The following is a 21,655-nucleotide window of genomic DNA, read 5'->3' on the forward strand; positions in this document are numbered from 1 at the left end:
TGCCATACAAAAAATACTTTGTAAGTTTATTATAATTTAGGAACATGAGTAAAAGGGAAGTATTTTATAGTAGCTTAAAATCCATGGCAATCTCTCCTGTCTTTGTATTGAAATTTATAGCATACATGACAGCACTAGGAAGGTCTGACAGAGGTTCTGATTCAATAATGGAACTGAAGAAATAGACAGCTTGCTTGCAGTGGGGATTCCATTCACAGTTTCCCTACAGGAGAGAGTTAAAAGTGAAAGCAGTCAAAGCTCTGTGGTTTATCACTAGACAGTAATAAAGCAGTAATAGCACAAGAGTCCTTGTTCCCAGTTTGGTGTACCCTGATGGGTAGTTACCACTGGTGTTGCCATGCATTCTATTACAGGAATGCATAACTTGAAATATCATATGGCTACACTGCACAGTGAAGTCATCGAGGAAAAAATTAATTTGGTCAGAGAATATTTAGACATAATACTGAAAATACTCCTTACCCTCAATGTTTTTGCTTTTGTTAAACTGAGAAAAGGGATTTGTATTAATGAATTCTACTTTGAGCTAAGATCGTATTTAAGTTCTGAGTGTAGCTCAAAACTACAGGAGCACTAGGATCCAATTCAGACTCTTCCATTTTAAGGTACATCTCCTGCTCCCCACAAAAACATGTGCAGATAGTTGTACTAGTTCTGTCTACATGGTATTCAAACAGTCTAACAAAGATCACTACATAAACCAAGCATGGCCAGACACCCATTCTACAGAACTGTAATCCTGTAGACTTCAACTTCATCAACTAGACTGAAGAAATACCTTTTCATTTGAAATCTGCATCAGTCCTGTACTAACAGAGATATCAGCAGCAAGATGATATTCCATCCACAGAACTGCTCCATGGCTCTTTCCTTTCCTGGGGAGAGGTGGAGGATCAAAACACGTTACTTTATACAATGCTAACAGCTTAAACACTGCACTCATCCCTCACACAGTTTATGTGAAAGCTGTAAATGCATTAATAACTTGTTTCCTTGAAAAAAAGTTCAATGGCTGAATGGTTTGGTAAAAGGATAGCAAATTTTAAAGTATTTGTAGATATGAAACAAAAAGAGACAAGGAAGAAGAGAGTATGTCATAACTAAATCTGCTCAAAACCACTGTCATTTAACATCTGGGGAGAACTTCCTTCAGAGACCTCAGCTTCTAGTGCTTCTGAATTTTGAGAAAGTATTTACCACATCTCCCAACTCACTTTGAGTGCCTGTTGCACAAGAAGCAGGGAGATTGCCTGTAAGTACAAGTGGTACAAAGGCAGAGAGACCCCATGCAGGTGGTTCTGGATTTTGTGAAACCTTGAATCTTGTTTCACAAAGAGAAACATGTAATTGCAGCAGTGTTTGAGCTCCATAAGCTCTAGACAGTAAAAAATAACTTTTCCCTGTTTAATTCTTAACAGCATTTCATGTTTGAACAGAATTAAGCAAAACCTGTGGTTAGATTATAATGAAAAATATCTCAGAAGATGTGACTAATACCAAGACTGTCAGAATTATAGTTAAAAGGAAGAATAGTGTATTCTTTAAAGCTAATAAACAGAAAAATTTGGAAAGCTAAATAGGAGCTTTTTCTGCAAGAACTCAGCAACAGAGAACAAAGAGAAGAAAGATTAAAACCACCCAGACAAGGGTTTATTTTCTCTATAAATTAATCTGTTTAAAATCATTATCACATCTAGAAACATGTTATTTTTTAAAATCAGGGATATTATCTAAGAAATTATATTATAGCCTGTTGTGAATAGCCACAGGAAATTCATGTCACAGTAACTTCCACAAACTTCAGTCTCATTTTTAAAAGCTGTAAAGCATGTTCCCACTAGTTTGACTATTACAGTTAACTATACATTATATATTGAATATATATACACAGGGGGTAGATACATATAAAAAGCTTGAATATGAGGTTAAATAATGGATTATGCCATGAATATTTATTGCAATGAGAAAACTCACCGTAGAAGATTTACAGAACCCTCTGAACTGAGACAATGCTGTGGTACAGTCTTTCTGAAGTCAAATGTCAAAACTTCCTGGGGGTCAGAGAGTGACTTGCAAGGATATTCCCATAGAGGATGAGGTTCTGCTTCTTTTGATTCCCTAAAATTTAGAGAATTCTGAAGAAAGAAAGAAATAAAACTATCTCAACACAATCCAAACGGTCTTTGTTTTTAAGTTTATGATGTGTCCTAATCCCAGAATATTTCAGTGATAAAGCTACAAGAGGACAGGCCTACACTGCTTAGGCAGAAGGGAGCACATGTATGACATGCATGAACTGCTGTGACTGAAGTCCTCAGCAGTCAAAGAGAAACAGACACTTTCAAAATAGAATGCACTTAACTTTTCTTCTCCCTTGATATGAATTCTACTCTAGAACTGCCTGTACCTCCCCCCATGACTATTAAGGCAATCTAAATGGCTAACAGATATGGGTATCTACAACACAGCTCTAGAAATTGACACAGATAAATCTCACCCTTCGTATCTATTTCTCAGAAGTCAAAAAGTCTTTTTCAAAAGTAACTGCAAGGGCAAATACAGCCAGCAGGATTCATCTGTGACCAACTCCCGGATGATTTGATTTCAATCTCAGAACAAATTTTAAGAGTATTTCTCTTTTTGAATGAAGTTATTTTCAGAACAGTGCAAAGTGAATAGAATGGCAAGTGAGAAGAAACATTCAACCCCAAAACCATGCCACAGAAGTTGCCATTTTGCAAGAACTAAATAGCCACCATCTTTATGAAAAACTAAATCAATGGTGTTCTGCCCAACATACAAGTTTTTCAACAGCCACTAAATACTTTTCTAAGCCAAGTTTTGTTCTGTTTTGCTGAGACTTGTGCTGAAATTATTTTCAGTCTTCTTACTTTAATCATATCATCCATAGTTTGGACATCAAAACCTTCACAGGTGCCACACGGACTCCGGATTCTCCATAAATCCTAAAAAAAACCCCAACAGGATTTTTGGCTTTATTAAAGGAAATCTTAAAATACTTTTAGCTGTAGATTAGATATTTGATAGCAAGTCAGATGAAGACTCTTTACTATCTATACATTCCTAAACCATTAATACTACAGAAAGAATCAGGAGATAGTGTATCCTGGGAAAATGGCTTGCAAATCAGTTAATTCTTTAGCCACTGTTTTCAATTCTCAACTCTTCTGCAGAATCTGCCACACTTCCTACCATCTCTGTGCACAGTTTACTTTACAGTACATATGGATTTGCCAAGATTAAACCCTTAAGGCCCCCATTTCCACTATCCAGCACATGTAAGTGCTCCCAGTTGCACCAAACATCTTACAGAGTCTGTTGAACTACCACACTTCCCTTTGGAACTCCAAAAATGAGTAAAAATTATTTCAGGCACTTCATCCTATGCCTCTGACTGACTTTAGCAACCCACTGGACAGACAATGATTTTGTCTTTTGTATAGACATGCTCTCTTCATAGAACAAGAACATTCCCTAGCTGTGGATATACACATTTTATTACTTGTCCACTGTTGCACTTAACAACTCAAACGCTGCTGCTTCACAAGATGGCAGCAGGACTGCTATAAATTGAAATAAATGCTGTCATAACTTATGCCTGAATGCAGCAGGAACCAGAATGACTTTGAAGAATCTCCAAATGACATACCTGACAGACCTATCAAATCTGATAGGTAGCACCCTGCTCCCTAAATGCAATTATGGACTAAAATAGTTATAACTTAATTAATTCAAATTCTTTCTCCTGGATCCAGCTTTTGGTAATTGCTTAAGTGTAATGAGGTATCCTATCCTGGCAAGACAGAACAGCCTACAGAATCAGCTCTGCAGAATACCTTACAAAACTATGTTGGCTCCTTCTGTCTAACCAACAGCTGGTAACTGCAGAGGTTATTTTAAAAAACCCACAGACTCTAGTCTGGGGGTCTTGATTCACCACTGAACCAAGAGCAAAAGGTAAAATTAAAGGAATAACTTTTGGAATAGCTTAATGGAACAAAACACATTTAAATGTTCTACCAAAAAAGCTATGTGGAAGCATCTGTGAACACAACCCTGTAGATGGAAGTATAAAACTGAGGTTTAGGTGACATGAATGTTACTCTACATTCTGCTACTAGATTGCTGAATCATCTTGAGTCATCACTTTGCTTGCTTCAGTTTCCTCAGCCAGCACATGAAGAGAACAATGCTTACTTCCTTGCAAAATGCTGAGTTCTCAGGAAGTAAACCCTCTAGATGACAGAGCATGGAATTAAAATTAACAGCTTCTTTCTATCTGGTTACCACAGATTAGTCCTAAACACCTGTTTCCTATTACAAGATTCAGATTTACATTATTTACTCTGTATATATTTAGATCCTCTACATTTTTGCAGAAAACTGAAGGGTCTGCAGAAACATGCAGCATAGCTGATTAGTCCCAGAGGGATAAAGAACATACATATGTTCATGTGTACAAATCAAAGACAGAAGTGAAGAAGGTTAAAGAGCATTCAAATAAGGAAACTGTTAAGGGAGAGAAGGCTCAGCCACAAAACTACACAGCTGGTGAACCAGACAGAGGGAAGAAAAGAGATAAAAGACATGGCATTTTTAACAGATCAACTGAAGGTTATGTAAAAATTCATTAGATTCTAGGCATTTTTTTAAACTTTTACTTTTCAAAGTATTTTTAAGATGTGATCCCCTAGTAAGATCAAATTTAGAACTGTGCAGAGTTTTAATAAGTGGTTAAAAGAATGCAATTGTGAATTCTGCCTACTCATAAAGCATCATTTTTAACATGATATTTTGCAGATTATCTGATTTTATAAATAACCATGATTCTCACATGCTTCAGCAACATCTCTATATAAAGAAATGTTTTAGAACATTCAGCCCTTTCATTTAAAATGGTAAAATTACCCATAGTTTCTGACAAGAGATGGCTCAAATGGCAAAACTCATCCTCAAGATGTCAGATATTCTTTTCTGAGGTCTTAAGTGCAAAACATATTGGACAGTATTAAAATGAGATAAACTTTAAAAAGCCTGGAAGATTCCTCGTTTTTAAGTGGTTTTGTGCAAATATCAAATGGATAGTTGTAAACAAACTGACCTGAAACTCCACAATCATCATATGCAAAGAAGCAGACTGAGGCAGGATGGTGACATTGCTGGTTAGGTGGCTGGTCACAGCTGTCCTAGCATACCAGAAATACACGTTATGCCACGGCAACAAACTTGTGGTAAAAAAGGGCTCTCCCAGAAGAACTGAAATCTTGGCAAAGAAAGGAGATAAAAAGCATTACAATGAAGAACAACAACTCAATAACACAGGCTGTTTACATCTTTGGTAGCTGACAATGCAGTAGAGCAAGTGAAGTAATCTAAATAAAAACTGCTGCTGCTGCTGCACAAGGATTTAACTGCTGCAGGCTTTCTAAAATTTTACAATTAATTCTCCTGCAATCAAGTTTGAAAGAAAATGTTGTTGCAGTTTTAGGTTGGAAGGCTTTATAATGAGCATCACAGAATTCTGGAATTTTTAATCTAAGGGTGCTAGTACTTCCAAATCAACTGCAATCTCATTTGTGGCTTGAGAAAGAAGTGCTACAGCCTATTAGCACAAATGCAATTAAACCAGTTTAACTGCCTTAACAACTGGGGTGGATTATGCAGCAAAGGAAAGTCACACTCTTTCAAAAACACAGTGAAACTACTCCCACAGTCTTCAGTCTCATTTAGTTTTCACAGGACAAGTTCTGAACCATCTACTCAATTACATTTTTTATTAACTGGGGTACAGTGGGATTCACTGTGGTTACAGTAGCACAGCAGGAAAGCAAGAGTCATTTTCACCCAGCACCTCAAGGAAGTTCAGCATTGGCCTACTGTGACATACCTTTTTATCTTCCAAATGAGAAGATGTCAGCAACTCAGGACGTGCTTCTATTATTTTAATTTTATCTTCAAGATGATTTTCTCTAAAAAACTAAGAAAAAGTAGCATGCTGTCTTTACCAAAAGCTACAGCTGAGACTCAAACCCATACCAAAATAATAATTTTATAAATATAAACAAAAAATAAACCAATAACCAGAAGTAAAATTTAAAAATTGCCTATTGTAACTCATCAAGGTGATGTAAGTCTTTTCTTGAAGGGTACATGCACTTTGAGCCAGCATGTCACACCTAGTGAACTAAAGCACATGCCCTAAATAGTCCTTCAATTAAGTATATAACAAGGCAGGGAACAAAAAAGTTGTCTCACCTTCATTCATTTGTACTTTCAAGCATATGGGAAGGACAGTCAAGAAAGAAAAATTACTTAAATACCAATACACTGCATATTTGACTTCTGTTTGAGACAAGGTTTTGTCCTAATGTGCCTGCCACTCATGTTTTCTACTCCTAAGCCACAGGCTGAGATGAGATACTTCTTTCAGATACACAGAGCCAACTAAAACAGACAGGGCTGAGCAGTGTCTTCAGGGAGCTGCTTCCAGCCACTTCTGAGACATCAGATGCCTCCACTCCACTGGCAGGACCTTCTGTGCTCCACCCCAAGGAAGCAGGTGAAACACCACTGCAGTTAAGACCCACTGCCTACTGTATCCCAAGAGCCAAAGAGCAGAGCAGGCATTCCCAATTTTTCCCAGCTGAAAGACAGAACTGCTGGTGCCACTTTCCTGGTAAGACTGGTGCAAGCTATGGGATGCTCTCACATTACACTAATCAGGAGAAACAAAGAGCTCTGTTTTTCTCTCCAACGCTATGAGGGCAGCAGAGCAGCAGCTCAGGCAGACAAGCCAACAGGCACCTGCAAGGAGAGATCAAGCACTGGAAACCATAATTCCCTCTGCTTGACACCACTTTCCCAGTGGCTTATTCAGCTTGTGGCTAAAAGATTGGATTATCTCCAATGGGATGTATTCCTTCCATAAAGCTCTGCACAACTACCAGGAACAAATAAGACCTCCTCCACCACAACATATCCCACCTCCCACAGTCTTGCCAAATTCTATGATCAAATTCATTAATTGAACTGGTTTAACCTCCAAGCAGTTGGTGCAAGGACAATCAAAGGCATCAGCTCTGGCCTTAGAAATGCTATGAGTTTATTTACAGCTTTAACAGAAAACTAAATACTCACTTTTTTCATGACAGAACAGGACACAGCAGAGTTTTCCAATGTAAACACCTAAAGAAAATACATTACAGTCAAACTATCTTTATAATTTTTAATTAAAATAATACCTAAATTAACAACAAAGGAACTATTTTGATGGCCTAGTGAACCTTATGTACCTTTTTAACAACAAAAACACTCCCAGTAACTGCAGGCTGAACAATGCTGTTTTCACAGCCACACAGGAAAAAACCCAACACAGCAAGCACTTGTTTTCCATGTTTAAGATGCACACAGCATGTTACCATTTGCTCTAGGCATGTATTTACTCCAGAACAAATGCAAGCATATTGCCAGTGTGCTGAGCCAGTCTCCTGTAAGTACTCACTCTTTGTATGCACTGTTTAACATTATCTGTTATCAGCTGCAAAGAGCTCAGATATGCAATGCAGCACACCAGCCTTTTCACATAAGAAAAGAATCAGGTTTTATTCAAAGTTGGTGAATAGTTAGACAATGTACTGCTACAGGGCTAGGAAAATATTATGGGAGTCTCTGTCTGCACTATTCATTTCCTCTCCTTAGTAATCTGTGACTAGACACCACTAAAAACAAAAATATAGGGGCCACTGTTTTATCATAGCATGTTTTTTTATTTCCATAAGTTGCCTAGTATCTTCCTTAGGATTATATTACATTACACAATTCCAGATATTCAGTCCAAGTGTAATAGATTCCAGTTTGAAGAGCCCCATGAGAGAACACATGAAGTAAGGTATATCTATGTGAGACAGCCAGGCAGGTAGCTCCCAGCTCTCATTTACACACAGACTCAGTATTACTGCTTCCTATCTTGCTCTTATAGACCTTCCACTTCAGATTAGATAATAAATATAACTATGGAATTGCAAACAAAAAAGAATAACAGAATTGCCAGGCATTTAGGTCATTATAAAAGAATATTTGCAAAGGCGCCAAGATACAAGATGGCAAACAGGAATCAGTGGGAAGGAATTTAACCTACAACACAATGGGAGCCTCCTTCTCACTTGTCACTGAAGAGGTATTAGAAAGAATTAAACAGTAGGCTGGAAATGATGAACTACAGAGAAAGAAAAAAAATACCAAGCTAAAGCACAAAGATCAGAAAAACAGGAACAAGTACTGTACCTGCTTTGCTCCCAGATAATAAGCCAGCACAGGCAGCAGGCTGCCATCACTAATAGAAAGGCAAACACTATCTGTTTTCAAAACCTACAGAAAGTAAATAGTCATTGTTATTCCTACTCCAAATGAAAAGGTTTTCAAATTCTAGACATTTTGATGGCCTTTATTCCCACTTTATACACCACCATATCAAGTAAGGACTGGGAGATACAGTGATGAATACAACCACTTCAAGCAGAACAGAATAGTGTAATGAATGTTCATGTAATCCCCCTTCTTGGAGGTCAGAAAAAGTCTATACAAAAATGTACTGGGTGTCTTTATTCAACTCCCAATGCTCCTTCCAACACACAGCTGCTACAGATTCCCATGCAAAACCAGTTGCTTACAATTAAAAAACCTCAAAGTTTTCATGACCAGGTATAACTTACATCTGCTGATGTAAGTCAGACATACTTTGTAAGCCAAGTCATTTAGCAAGGGAGAAACAAATTCCATAAATAATACTGCAAATAAAACAATACACACATGCACTCACTTGCTTCAAAGCCTTGATGTATTGGTGTGTTCGGTTCTGGTCATTTAATTGCCCAAAGCGTGGTCTGTTCCAGAGAAGATGAGCCTGGCACCTACAAACAGGACTCTCAACACGAACGTCAGCTTTACTGTCCTCTTCTCCACTGGAAAAAACATTTCAGTGAAGTATTAATTACTGCATCAGTAACATGTTTTTGCAAACAGCTACACTCATGCACTTCAGCTAGTGTGCACATGGACTCCACAGCTCCACATGAAAAGCCAATTTTAGCCTTTTTTAAATAAAAACCCAAGAACCCCCTACACTTTCTCACTAACTGTGATATTTTAAGCTTTGATTTTTTAGCAAGAAGTTACTCATTTGGATTCCCAAGTAAAAAAAGGTACATAAAATCCAGACATTAACTTTTCAAGCTGGCACTGATTTTTAAACCCGTCCGCTGTTGTTGTCGGCACGACCAACGTGATCAAGTTCCTTTTAATCTGAGCAAAAGGCATTAATCTCAGCAAGACAGTGCTGACTAGGAAAAGAGAAAATGCAGACAGAATGGCAATTACCTATATGCCAGCTCAGCTGAGCTATATTTCAGGATTTCCAGGAACCAGACAGAGTGTTTTTTGTTCCTCTGCCACAGAATGCCACCAGGAGCCTGCAGCCAAACTTCAACTATGTTTTTATGCAAAATGTGTTATTTTTTTTTTTACCTGTGCCTTGCCCGAGGAATGTCCTTGTCTTTAGGTTCTTATCTTTCTCTTCTACAAAATAGCTGCTCTAGGAGCAGAAAATATTCAAGCTTGGAGTAAAACACCACCCTTTTTCACACACATGTATGGTTACCTGGCCTTCTGCAGCTTGTACCACAGAGAGTACTCATCACGACTGGCAGTCAGGTACACCTTCTCACCCTGGAGAACTGGCTCCTCATTTGGAAGAAAATACACACACTGCATCCAGTGATCTCTCCACTGAAAATGGTTGATATGCAAAGCTTTAGGAAGTAACTCATAAGTAGTAAATAGGAAGTAAACAAATAGCAGGAAATCAGTAAGAATGGGCACAACTCTGAGGCACTGATGTGTGACTGCTCAAAAGGATCTTCTTCACATTAGCAAGGCTGAGGATGTATATTGAAGAACCTGCACGTAGATTTCTTACAACAGAATAAGCCTGAGACCACTGGCTTGTTGATTAGCTAAGCTTGTATTTTAATCAAATTAAGAACAAATCCCAAACACACTTTAATAATGCTGTTTCACCTCCATAGTTCACTTGTGTCAGAAACCTGTACTGACTTGCTGACTCACCAGTGGTTAGAGCCTTGTGCATCAAAATGAGGTCACCTCATGTAACTGATGTGTTTCAAAAAGCTCTCTTCTGCATTGCAAACCTCCCTAGCTGATTGCTCATTCTAAGCTGACTGAATACCCTGAAGCTTTATAGTTTCAAATTTTATTCTTCTCAAACACCCTAAGTGCAAACAATCATTCTGTAGCTTCTTTTTGACTAAGTCCATCCTATTACTAAATACATTCATACAAAAACACAGGAATCTAATTTAACAGTGATCTCCTTTTCCTCTAATTATCCAGTATCAACCCAGCATTTTCCCCACACCAGCCTTTTTTATGGGATTATATTACCATAAACTTATTTGGAAATTTAATAGAATAATACAACAGACTAATATTTTCACCAGGGATAGAGACCAGTTAAGTAAAAATATGTGGAAATCTTTGTGCTATTTCTTGAAAGTGAAAGAAATAGAAGAAAAATACCTGGAAGACAGCTCCTTTTTTAAGCTTCACATTAAAGCTCACATTTAAGTTTTACGTTAAAGAAAACTCTTAATTGTACCAGTTTTAGGTTAACATTTCTATTATTTGCTTATTTAGCATCTTCCAGTCAATAAAACAGTAGCAAATTTCCTATGCAGTTTAAGGGACAGCTGCTTAAAACATCTACAATGGCCTTTACTCAAAACATGCAGTCATCTGATTATAGTATCTGAAGGCTCAGTATTTTACCTGGATAGCAGAAGTGGATTTTACCCAGTATGGAGCCATCGTGCAATTTATCATCCCAGAGGGGTCCATGTCAATATCCCACCAGGAAAGTACAATTTGTGCCTTGCCAGATTTAACAGGCTCCAGCTGCACTCTGTAGCAGGTAGAAGCACTCCTTACTGGCTTACTGAAATCCACACTGCAGAAAAGCATGACAATTGTAAATAGAAATAGTTTAGCATTCCTCATTCATGAGCTTCCTAAGCTGCATACACAACTTGCAATGAAGACAGAGCAGGAAACTTTTGTTTTGAACCCCTACCTTACCTGAACATTGTCACCACATCACTAAGGACAGTGAAGTCACTTGAAGGCATCTGGTTCAGCTGAATATCACAAACAGAAGGAACACCTGGACAGTTCTCCATTTCTGAAGGGGAGACAATAATTTTTTCACCATCCTCTGCTTCGACATGAAGAGGAAACAGTTTGTTCCAGGACCACATTCTCTTGGATTCCACTAACTGGACATAGACTGTTGCCCTGTGAGGCACTGCCTCGCATCCTTCCTGGGTGTTCAAAACAAAGGGTAAATGCATTCAACAAGTTTGCCTTACCAACATGCATGAGAATTAAATCAATTTAAATGTGAACCAATTTAAAGAAAAGTTGGACTAGGAGCTTTGAAACCTCAAGCACAAAGTATTTCAGAGCACTTTGTCTGTGAAATATGATACTCAGATCTAACCTGTTGAGTGTGGTTCAGCAAGGCCAGATTACTTCATTAACAATGCAACATTATCCATTTACTAGCCTCAGTTAAACTTGCATTTCCATCCTTACTCTGAAATGAGAGATCTATCTTGAGCTTCTCAAGGCAAACGACTAAGCAATCAACATTAAAGCAGAGCTTGTGACTGCAAAGGGTAAATAAAAGAATAATGGCTCAAGTATTTATGCAATGACAACTTTGTTTAAAGAGTAGAAAACAAAGAAGTTGTTCTAAAAGAAACACAGTGAACTATTGCAACTTAATGTAATTTCAGAGCCTGTGATTTAAAATATGAGCTCCAATAATTTTTTTCCTAGGCATGAATCTAGTAAATTAGCCACTGGATAAAGGATGCAGAGGGTTAATCAAGTATTATCTCTATTCTACTCCGAAAAAAGACAGAAGAGTTTCTCTAGGGATAAATCAGTATCAGTTTTCTTACCTGTACCAGATATTTGTGTGCATGCTCATAGGTTGGTAAAGCTCCTTCTCCTATCAGCTCTGTATCAAATAATTCTGTTACCAGGATGTTTGCACGGCATTGCATATCTCCATCTAAAAGACACAATATAGTAATAGTAAGACTTAGTTACACACAAGTATTTAAAGCAGATGCCATCCTGAAAACAAAAGTAATAAAAAAAACTTAGTGCTGTGAGAGAACCTGCTGAAGACTGCAAATTATTTTCCTTTAGAAATTTACTATGAAACACAAATGACTACTGAAATACTACAACGATACTTCCTTTGGAAGTGCTTGTTTTGATTAAAAACATTCAGAAAAACCAGAATAAGACATATTCCATTGTGGTTTTTGAGGTACTTGCCAATTTTTTATCCCTAGCTTATTTTTTTTCACCTGGGCCAACTGTGACTTCAGTGGAGTGCTTGTTGATTACTTTGATCTTGTCACGAAAACCATTTTTCTCCACTATCTTCACAGCAGCATTAGCCATGGGCTTGAAAACCTGGAAATGGCAAAAGCAGTAAGTTTCTTAACTGCCAATAAAAAAATGAGTTGCTCTACCTCATCACAAAGAGATGGCAAATTCAGTTTATGAGACAGCCTCTTTATTACCATGTGGTCCATTTTATGTGGTTGGAGAGTCCCATCTCCAAAGCTGGAACTCAGCAATATGGCTAGAGAATACTCACATTTTTCAAAAACTTGGTTAAAGTTTTCCATATTACACTTAAGTTTTGCTAAGAAGTAGAGAAGACAGAATACTATAAAACTCAGTCATTTCAATCTGTACATTTACAGAAACTGTCCCAAATTACACCTTTTTAAGACCTGTGTTGTTGACAGAGTATCAGGCTTGCCCTTCAGAAGCCACAATACAAACCAGAAATGCACCCACTCCACTGAGCATGCAAACAGGACAGCAGTGAAGCTCTAAAAAGAAGCTATGCAGAAGCATGTGCAACCCATCACAAAGACTTACCTCAATGGCATAGCAGAAGTCTGCCCCTGCTGAAGCTGCCATCATAGAGAGGAGTCCTGTGCCAGTCCCTATGTCTAGAACAATTGCTTTCTCACCTCTTTCCTTCACTCTGCTCACTGCAGCACGAATACCTTGGTAATATTTCACATTCTGTGAAGAAGAAAAAAGAAACAAAGAATAAATAAACCAGCAACCTTTTATCCATTTATAGCTTTAATTTAGAAACCTTACTTTCTCTGACTAGGAGTTTCTGCCTAGAAAAAGGCCTACAGATATTCTTTATGCTATACAGTCACACCAAAGCCATCTTCAGCAACAGCAGGTGTTTTTGGAGGGATCAGTCCATTTAAAGTGCAACAATTTGTAATCACTATATTCACACTGTCATTGATGAATCACCTATTTACAGCACTTTTGATTTTTATTTCCAGTAGAGTTGTTTTAATTACTTAAGACATAACTTGCTATCTCTACATGGCTTATTAAATGCCTGATCTCACTGGCATGTTTCAATTCAACACTAATTCAAGACTCAGAGGGTAGGCACCATAAGTATTTCAAAAGGTTATTGATTCAATGGTTGATGAAACGACTACTGCACTCCAGACTTTGTCATGCCTGTAGATGTGATATTTCAACTTTCTTCTCAAACCTACGCAGTAAATAAAAGCTAAGAATAGACTTTACTTACATTCCTATCAAAATTAAGAAGTCTAGATTCACATTTACAGCCTCTGAAACTTCACCTAATGAGCTCTCCCTGTCAAAAATGTGAAACACAGAACAGCAAAATCAGCTACTGAGTGTAAGTAGTATGTTCTGCAGTAAACAGAACACAACAGTCAGATGTAAGAAGGCATCTGTTCATCTAAGAGTAGGTCTGATGTCTTAAAGGGTACAAATGTTATCATCTTTCAGAGAAACCTGTATAATTCTGCAGTGAAAGCTATTCAAGGGAAAGGAAATGGGTATTTTCTTGCCATTCAAAAGTTTTTTGCTTCTATACTTACTCTGTCTTTATCGTGAAGCATATCTGCATAGCGTGACCTACAATTAAAAACATCCTAGTCAAAATACTACATATTGCAAAGCACAACACAACTGTTAGAGCTTATTTAGCCTCCTTTGTTTTCCCTTGCTAAGGCAGCTGGTCCCCATGGCCCATAAATGCACAGATAAATGACACTTTGAACTATTTCCCACAGCTGAGGAATAATGCCATTTTCAGCCCTTGGAACTTCTACAGAGATAAACTCAAAAGCTGTCACAAAAACAAGTTGATTTTTTTTTTTTTTCTTTTTTTTGTAGCTTTAGTGAAACAAGCAGCTATTTTTTCTGGCCTACCTTGCAATTTCCTGATGGTAGTCATAGTCCTCATCCTCTTCCAGCCACTCCAACGCACCAGTGGTAGGATTAGCTCTTCCACAAAAGGTCTTCATGATTAATCTCTCAATTTGTGTTAGTTATATACTATGTGCAGTTTTACTGCTTTGGCTCCAGCAGAATAGTCAAAATACTGTGGAAAAAAAAAAAAACAACACAACAAAAACACAAACCAAATAAAACTTCCAGTGAAAAGCACAGGCATCACTGCAGCTCTGTTTATACAGATATATATTCTGTATTACACCTGCCTTGGCCAGAAGCCATGGGGACTGCTTTATACTTTTCCTATAAGGATTTTTCACGTCAAATCTGTCACCCAGCTCTGCTCTTGAACCCGGGAAAAAACAAACAAACAAACAAACAAACAACCCAAATATATCACCAGGAAATTCTCAAGGAAAAACACCTCCCCCTGAAGCGAAGGGAGGGGGCCGGGGGGGGCCGGACACCCTCTCCCGGGGGTTCCTCACCCCACCTGAGGAGGGTCCTGCACCCAGGCCCGCGGTGGGTTGTCAGGGACAGAGCAGCAGCGCGACGGCGGGGAGCGGGCAGGGGAGCGGGCAGCGGGGCAGCCTCGGCCCGAGCGCTCCCCGCCTCAGGAAGGGGCTGAGACGGAGTTGGGGGGGGGAGGGGGCGGAAAGACGAGAACGCTCTTCGCTGCCCCCTGCCCGGAACCGGCGCTGAGGCCCCGAGAAGCCGCGGCCTCACCTTCCCCTCAGGGCCGGAGCTGCCGCCGCCTCCCGCGCTGCCCCGCGCGGCCCGGCCCGCCTCTTCCGCCGGGCGCCATGGAGCGGGCGGCCGTGCTGCGCGTCCAGCGGAAGCGCGGCGGGACGGAGCCGGCCGAGGCGCTGCTGCTCGCCTGCAAGCGGCTGCGCTCCGAGGGCGGCGGCCCGCCGGTGGAGAGGAGCCTCTTCAAGCTGGTGGCCACCGTGTCCTCCAAGGTGCTTGGGGCTGGCCGGGGCCAGGCCGCGGGCGGGGCGGTTCGTGGCAGCCCGGGAGCGTTTCTTTGTCTTCCTGAAGGGGCCTTTGGCAGCAGCGGGGGGGTCTGCGGGGCTGCGCCGCGCGGGTCGCTCAGGATGCCCTGTGGGTGCGCAGTTCTTGTGGTGTGTCGGTGCGACATGGCGTCCTGTCGCGATAGAGGAGGGTACCCGGCCTTCCCTGCCCTCCGGGCCGGGCGGGCAGCAGCCTGTGTGGCTGCAGGGCGGGCTGAGGCGGGGCTGCGTGTTAGCGGAGGAACGCGGCGCCGAGACCACCCTGAAAAGCTGCTCCCTGCGCTGACCCTTCTGTGCTTGCAGACTACAGAACGGTCAGTGAGCGAAGCCTGAAGTTCTGCTGTTCGGGGTGCTGGAGCTCAGCCCTACCAGCCCAGCAACCTTTGTCCATTCTGCAGTCTTTTACGTGGGATAAACTGCTCTCTCTTGGGAGCAGGTCTTCCTAAGAGACTATAAAGGATATTGTGCCTTAAACCTAGGACAGTCACAGTTTTCCAAAGGCACGTCCTTTTGTTTGGAGGGACAGTCTCTACCGCAGTGTATATTGTTTAAAAATCAAATGGAAGCAGTTTTATAAGTTACAGACATCTTACACTTTTTTTTTTCCTCCCTATCAAGGGAATATCGTGATAGTTGTGTTGCTTAGAGCAGTAACAGAAGTTAGATGAATGTTGTTAGGAATGTTGGTCCTCAAAGAGGAACAGCAGTTATTGAACACTTCTAGGAAGGAGTGTGATTTACCAGGCTGGTGGTGCCCTTACATTCCTTACACACCAGGCTGGTGGTGCCCTTACATTCCTTACACACCAGGCTGGTGGTGCCCTTATACTCCTTACACACCAGGCTGGTGGTGCCCTTACATTCCTTACACACCAGGCTGGTGGTGCCCTTACATTCCTTACACACCAGGCTGGTGGTGCCCTTATACTCCTTACACACCAGGCTGGTGGTGCCCTTACATTCCTTACACACCAGGCTGGTGGTGCCCTTACATTCCTCCTCCTCTTTGTTCCTCTGCCCAGAATGAACCAGTTCAGAAGTACGTTCAAGAAGGGATCACTCGAGACAAAGCGGCTCGGATCCTGCGCCCCTCTTTGGGAAGCACTCAGCGGGTCATCCAGGGGCTCCGCTCTTGCAAGCAGGTGCAAAGGAAGGAAAACCGCTACAGGGTGGTGGCCAGTCACCGACCCAGCTGTGCTGAGCCTGCTGCACCTGCCAGAAAGGGCAAGGAGAAGGCTGATGGTGACAGGGGAGACTCTGGAGCAAGGGAAGATGCTTCACCAAAGGAGGGCGGTGCTGTGGAGGAGAGCTCGGACTGCCGTGGAGAATTCCAGTTGTTTGATATCGTACAAGAAGAGGAGGTGGTGGGAGACTCCAGTGTGACTGCTGCAAACCCACAGGTCAGTAGATGAACTTAGTGTCCTTTAGATACTTTCATATGGCTTGGCTGGTACATGTGGGCAAACTGACTGCAGGAGAAGCTTTTTTTGCCTTGTAAGTATTCCACTATGTAATAAGAGCTTTAACTAGGTATTTTTAAGTTGGAACAGTTAATACATTGTACAGGAAGTAACTTCCACAAAGATTTTGAAGTGTTGTAATGTTGTTGAGAGAGCCAGCCATGTGGAGTTGGCCTTTACCTCCCTGTTTTTCCTGTACCCTGTTCTGATGTATAAATTCTCACACTGATCTGTCAAGTGGATCTCTCAGGATTTTTATTAACTTCTCTACCTAGAAAAAGAAACAAATTAACTCAGTGTCTTCTCATCCACCCAGATACCTAAGCATGTCACTTGTAGGAAAGACTCACTAAAATGAAAGATAATTTTGACCTTCCCCTTTCCATAATTCCAATATCTCTGTTTATTGTGTGTTTTGTTTTTAGCAGAACTCTAGGTGTCTGGCAGGCTGCTTAAGTCCCTGCCTCCTGTTTTCATTGGCATCATGAGTCAAGTCTGTTTTCAGCTGGAGGAGTATCTGCCCCATATCTAGGATGGTTTTAAGTATGAAGAAGCTCTGCCTTCTGTGCAGGGCTGCCCTGCATACAGCGTGTTAAGACTTTGTATTAGAGACTTGTAACCCTATGGAAAAGAAGGTTAGAAGAAGGCTGTGTGTGCTTCCTTTAGTATAGTAGTTGCATCACTGCCTTACTCATGTAGCCCATCACGGCTGAGGGAAACTGAAATGCTTAAAGAAGGGGCTGCTTGGGTGAGGAAGAGCCCCATCAGCTGTCACCCTTCCGTGTTTCTTGTAGGTTATTTCAGGACTTTGCTGCCAAAGTTTCATATGAACCCTTATTTTCTATTAAGCTATGGCAAGTAGTTCAGATAGACGTTTTAGGTCAGTTAGTTAACCATTATCACTCTGCTGATCAGAAAAACAGAAATGAAACTTCAGGCAGCATCGGAATTTTTTTCTTGCTCTTTTAGAGTTAACAGTAAGTGTTGAAAGAAGAAGTAAGCTTTCTCTTTATTCTCCAAGTATTTAGGAGTGAATGAAAGGCTGGTCTCTAGCTTTTCCTTGGAATTACTTAAGTAGCTCAGGAGACACCACTGTGAATTGGAAGAGATGTTCTGAAAAGCTGTAGCAGAGAAAAATTTGCAGCAAGAACCTGTGCTTGTAGACCTTCAAATACAGGTCACTAAAGAAAACATTGCAACCATTTTTTTAGGAAGGAGAACGCATGAAGAAATTTCTTCTGCCTTGATATTGAAGTGAGGAAATAAATAAAAAGCCTATCTCTAGGGCCTGTTAGCCTTTTCCTGTTGATCTGTCACATTTTCATTGCTTCTCCTGTGCACTCTGTAATCTACTTGGATATGATCCATGCTACTTCCTGCACATCTTTCCTGCAGTGTTGCCAGTGTAATGCCCTGCAAAGCACAAGGGCTGTAAACTTGTCTCTTCAACCAGCCTGTCATCAGAAGAACAATTCTACAGGATTAGGCATATTCCCTTCAATAATTTCTAATGAACCTGTCCAAAACATTTTCTCCTATTATATGAAACAAGACATGACTTAAGTATAGACTTCCATGGGTGTGGCTTCAATGGAAATATGCATTCTTATTTCTTTTTTCCTAGCAGAAGACTGATCCTGATGTGATCCTTTGCAATGCAGTAGAGATGATCCGTGAGCGTTTAAATGTTTCTGAAGATGGTAAGAAGGAAGAGAAAGATGATTATGTTTATGATATCTACTATATGGAAACATCAGTCCCTGGTTGGATCCAGAATATCCTTTCTGTGCAGCCCTATAGAGAAGAATATGAACTGGTAAGGGTGTGGGAAAGCAGATTTCCTGAAGTAGAAAGGTCATGAATTAACATGCTTTAAGTCCTATCATTAGAATTTGACATGCCCAGAAAAATAATTTGAAATAAGTGACTTCTCAGTCACTCAGTGACTTCTGTGAGGCTCTTTGTAACTGCCAATCCTGTGTTCCTCCAGGTTACTGAAGGGATAATGCTCATGTTCTCAGGAGAATTTGTCTGGCTTCAAATTGCCAAATAAATTTTGGCACACAAACGTAAACTTACTGCATGTCTCATTTATGACTAGGAGGCAGTGATAGTTGTAAATATGGTTGAGTGGAAAAAGGAGCAAGGAGTGACATGGAACTTTTTCAGTATTTGAGAACTTAACTTTTATCCTGATACAAGATGTTTTCCTGTAACAGCCTTCAGTGATTGTGAAGTTAGGAAATTAAATGTAAGCTTTAATCTTCCATTGTATAGATGCTGCAACCAACAGACTTGCATATCAGGAACATGAAGCTACTTTTCCTTGACCTATTTCACCACTACTGAAATGAAAAATATGATCTGGATAGTATTGTTTAGTATTGTATAGGTGCAAAAAAACCTGCTTAATCCAACTCTCTGTATTTATAATGAAAGTTACGTGTTGACATGCAGGTAGATGATGATCACGTTCCAGAGGAAATGTATGAAGATGAAGATGATGAAAATGATGAAAATAACTGGCGTAATGATTATCCTGATGAAGATGAATTCTTACCTGAGGAAGATGGTGATGGAGAAAAAGGTATGCCTGTAAAAAAAAAAATACTGTTTGCTTTCATGCTGTGCACACATAAAGCCTGTCCTTTTTTTACATGCTATCTGTAAGAAAGCAACTGACTGAGTGCTGCTGGGGTAGTGTTCTGCTATGGGTTAAATCTGCTTAGAGAAGCACTATCTTTCTTGGAACTACAAGGCATCTTTGTATTTTTGCAAAGTCAAAATTAAGAAATCCATTTCAGGCTGCTGCAACTGCAAAGGATTGCTTGTTTTGAGAAGGAATAGATAACTTGGTTCCATGTGCTTGCGAACAACACTGCCTCTGCTTTCTTAACTCCCCATCCCAGCACACTCCCAGCAAATTTTAAATCTCATAGAAGTTGTTCAGATGTTGTATTTGTTAAAGTGAGTTACTCCAGAAGCTTAAAATAGTCTGATAAACCTAACTGTTTAAGTAAAAAGAAGGGATAATTTAAAATGTTGGTGCTCCTCTTTAGAGTCTGAAGAGAGCCTCAGTGATGAGGAGCAATGTTACAGGAGAAGAACATGGAACAAATACCGACAGGAGGTTCTACAGGAGTTTGGATACGATGAGATCCAGGATTTGGATTCTGACTAACAGCCCTTTTCTGAAGATGAAATGCAAACTGAAGATAAAATTCTACTCTTGCAGTAGAACTGAAAATCCAGACAGCCATCACTGGCTATTTGTAAGAATGATGAACGAAAACAAAGAACAAAACAAAAAAAACTGCCATAAAACAAACCTCTGGAAAACCACTTTTTGGTAAAAGTAGTGCTCATTGGGACAGTAGGAAACCAATCTTTACATGGGTAAGGCTTAAACTTAATTTTTGCCAGTCTGGCCTTCTGAAAGTGTTGGTGATTAGCATGGTTTACCCTAATGCTGACTAGGCTTGAATATTGGAGACTAGAGTTGGGTTCCAGTAAATGCTAAAACCTTGAAGTATCTGAGCTGTAACGCTCAGATACTAAACTGATGAGTGTCAATATGCAACTTGACAATACCATTTTTTATTCCAAGCAAAAGACACTATATGCTTTAAAGAAGATTTTTCTGCCCACTGGGTGATGCTGAGGTTCTGAAGGAACTTTTTTCCTCCTAAAGCTGCATATCCAAGCATTTGTACCTGTTCTGCCAGTACCTCCACACTATATATGGGGGTGCTGTTGGCAGCAACCCCTCTTGTCATGACCAATGTGTCATGTTTCACAAGAAGATGAACATGTCTGCTGTGATGGCAACTGGAAGTCCTGGAAAAAGGCACTCTGTCCTAGTGCTTTCTACTGTAGTTGTTCCTGAGTTTCAAGTTACCTTCTCTACAAGTATGGGAGCATGTGAAAATGCCTTGGCTTGTCCATTATATTTCTGGATTTCTCTCCAGTAATTTTACTATTGGAGTAGAACAGTATATATGCATTTAAATTGTAAATAAAGAAATTTAAACTAAATTTTCCTTAATCTTGCCTGTTTGCACACACAAAGTATTCCAGCACTCTCCTATTTGAGTCTGTAAAAAATGGCTAATGGGATGTTAGATCAACATCGGTCATGAGCTGTAGGTTGCAGCAGTGACTTTAAGTCAGTTAGTTTTGGTGGTGATGTCAAGGTAATGAAGGCAAAATATTTCCTTTTCTTGATTTCACAGAATGGTTAATATGGCTTTAACCTATGCCACAACCCTAGCCTGTTACAGATGTCTCATCTTTGATACTAAATTCATGGTGGACTTGGCTGGGTTAATGGTTGGACTTGAGGACCTTACAGATCTTTTCCACCCAAAGCAATTGAGATTAAAAAGCTGCATTATATTAGTTAAGTGCCAATTTTCATTAACTGCTGAAAAGACCCTACATGTTTATGTGCCAACTGTGCACAGAGTTCTTCAGCTACAATTTAACTATCTTAAATCCTGAAGATGCTTCATAAAGGAAGCCCAAGACTCCATTTTATGTTAGAATTAAAAGACGAGGTTTGTTCCTTTTCTAGTGAACAGCACTGAAACAGTTCAGAAACAAATGCTTACAAGCATCAAAATATACATTTTAATTTTGGAAGTTTCCATAAAGTCTTGTTGTAATCAACCATGTACTAACGAGCCAAAAGGAAAGAATCATCAAATAGTAATCAAGTATTTAGTGCCAAGGTGCTTT

General features: G+C 40.0%; 2 protein-coding genes across 4 annotated transcripts; one reads left to right on the forward strand and one right to left on the reverse strand.

Annotated features, from left to right (window-relative positions):
• Nucleotides 1-15,247, reverse strand: PRMT7 (protein arginine methyltransferase 7). 2 transcript variants are annotated; one of them, XM_051629077.1, is made up of 18 exons: nt 15,175-15,247; nt 14,425-14,596; nt 14,091-14,127; nt 13,081-13,230; nt 12,495-12,603; nt 12,078-12,190; nt 11,191-11,432; nt 10,885-11,062; nt 9,698-9,825; nt 8,861-9,002; nt 8,326-8,409; nt 7,180-7,227; nt 5,930-6,019; nt 5,144-5,305; nt 2,913-2,987; nt 1,996-2,156; nt 800-896; nt 1-223 (listed from the first exon to the last, which is right to left on the reverse strand). In XM_051629077.1, the coding sequence occupies exons 2-18, from the start codon at nt 14,517-14,519 to the stop codon at nt 65-67; spliced, it is 2,070 nt and encodes a 689-aa protein (XP_051485037.1). In that variant the 5' UTR covers nt 14,520-14,596; nt 15,175-15,247; the 3' UTR covers nt 1-64. The 2 variants fall into 2 exon arrangements, with proteins under 2 accessions (XP_051485037.1, XP_051485039.1); XM_051629079.1 differs by lacking the exons at nt 14,091-14,127; nt 15,175-15,247 and having other exon boundaries at nt 14,425-14,516.
• SLC7A6OS (solute carrier family 7 member 6 opposite strand) lies at nt 15,233-20,953 on the forward strand. Of its 2 annotated transcripts, none has more exons than XM_051629098.1 (5): nt 15,233-15,407; nt 16,481-16,858; nt 18,546-18,734; nt 19,376-19,505; nt 19,978-20,953. In XM_051629098.1, the coding sequence occupies exons 1-5, from the start codon at nt 15,252-15,254 to the stop codon at nt 20,097-20,099; spliced, it is 975 nt and encodes a 324-aa protein (XP_051485058.1). In that variant the 5' UTR covers nt 15,233-15,251; the 3' UTR covers nt 20,100-20,953. The 2 variants fall into 2 exon arrangements, with proteins under 2 accessions (XP_051485058.1, XP_051485059.1); XM_051629099.1 differs by having other exon boundaries at nt 18,549-18,734.
• Nucleotides 20,954-21,655: the final 702 nt, after the last annotated feature.

Source organism: Apus apus, chromosome 11 (assembly GCF_020740795.1).
Source record: "Apus apus isolate bApuApu2 chromosome 11, bApuApu2.pri.cur, whole genome shotgun sequence".
Taxonomy (NCBI): Eukaryota; Metazoa; Chordata; class Aves; order Apodiformes; family Apodidae; genus Apus; species Apus apus.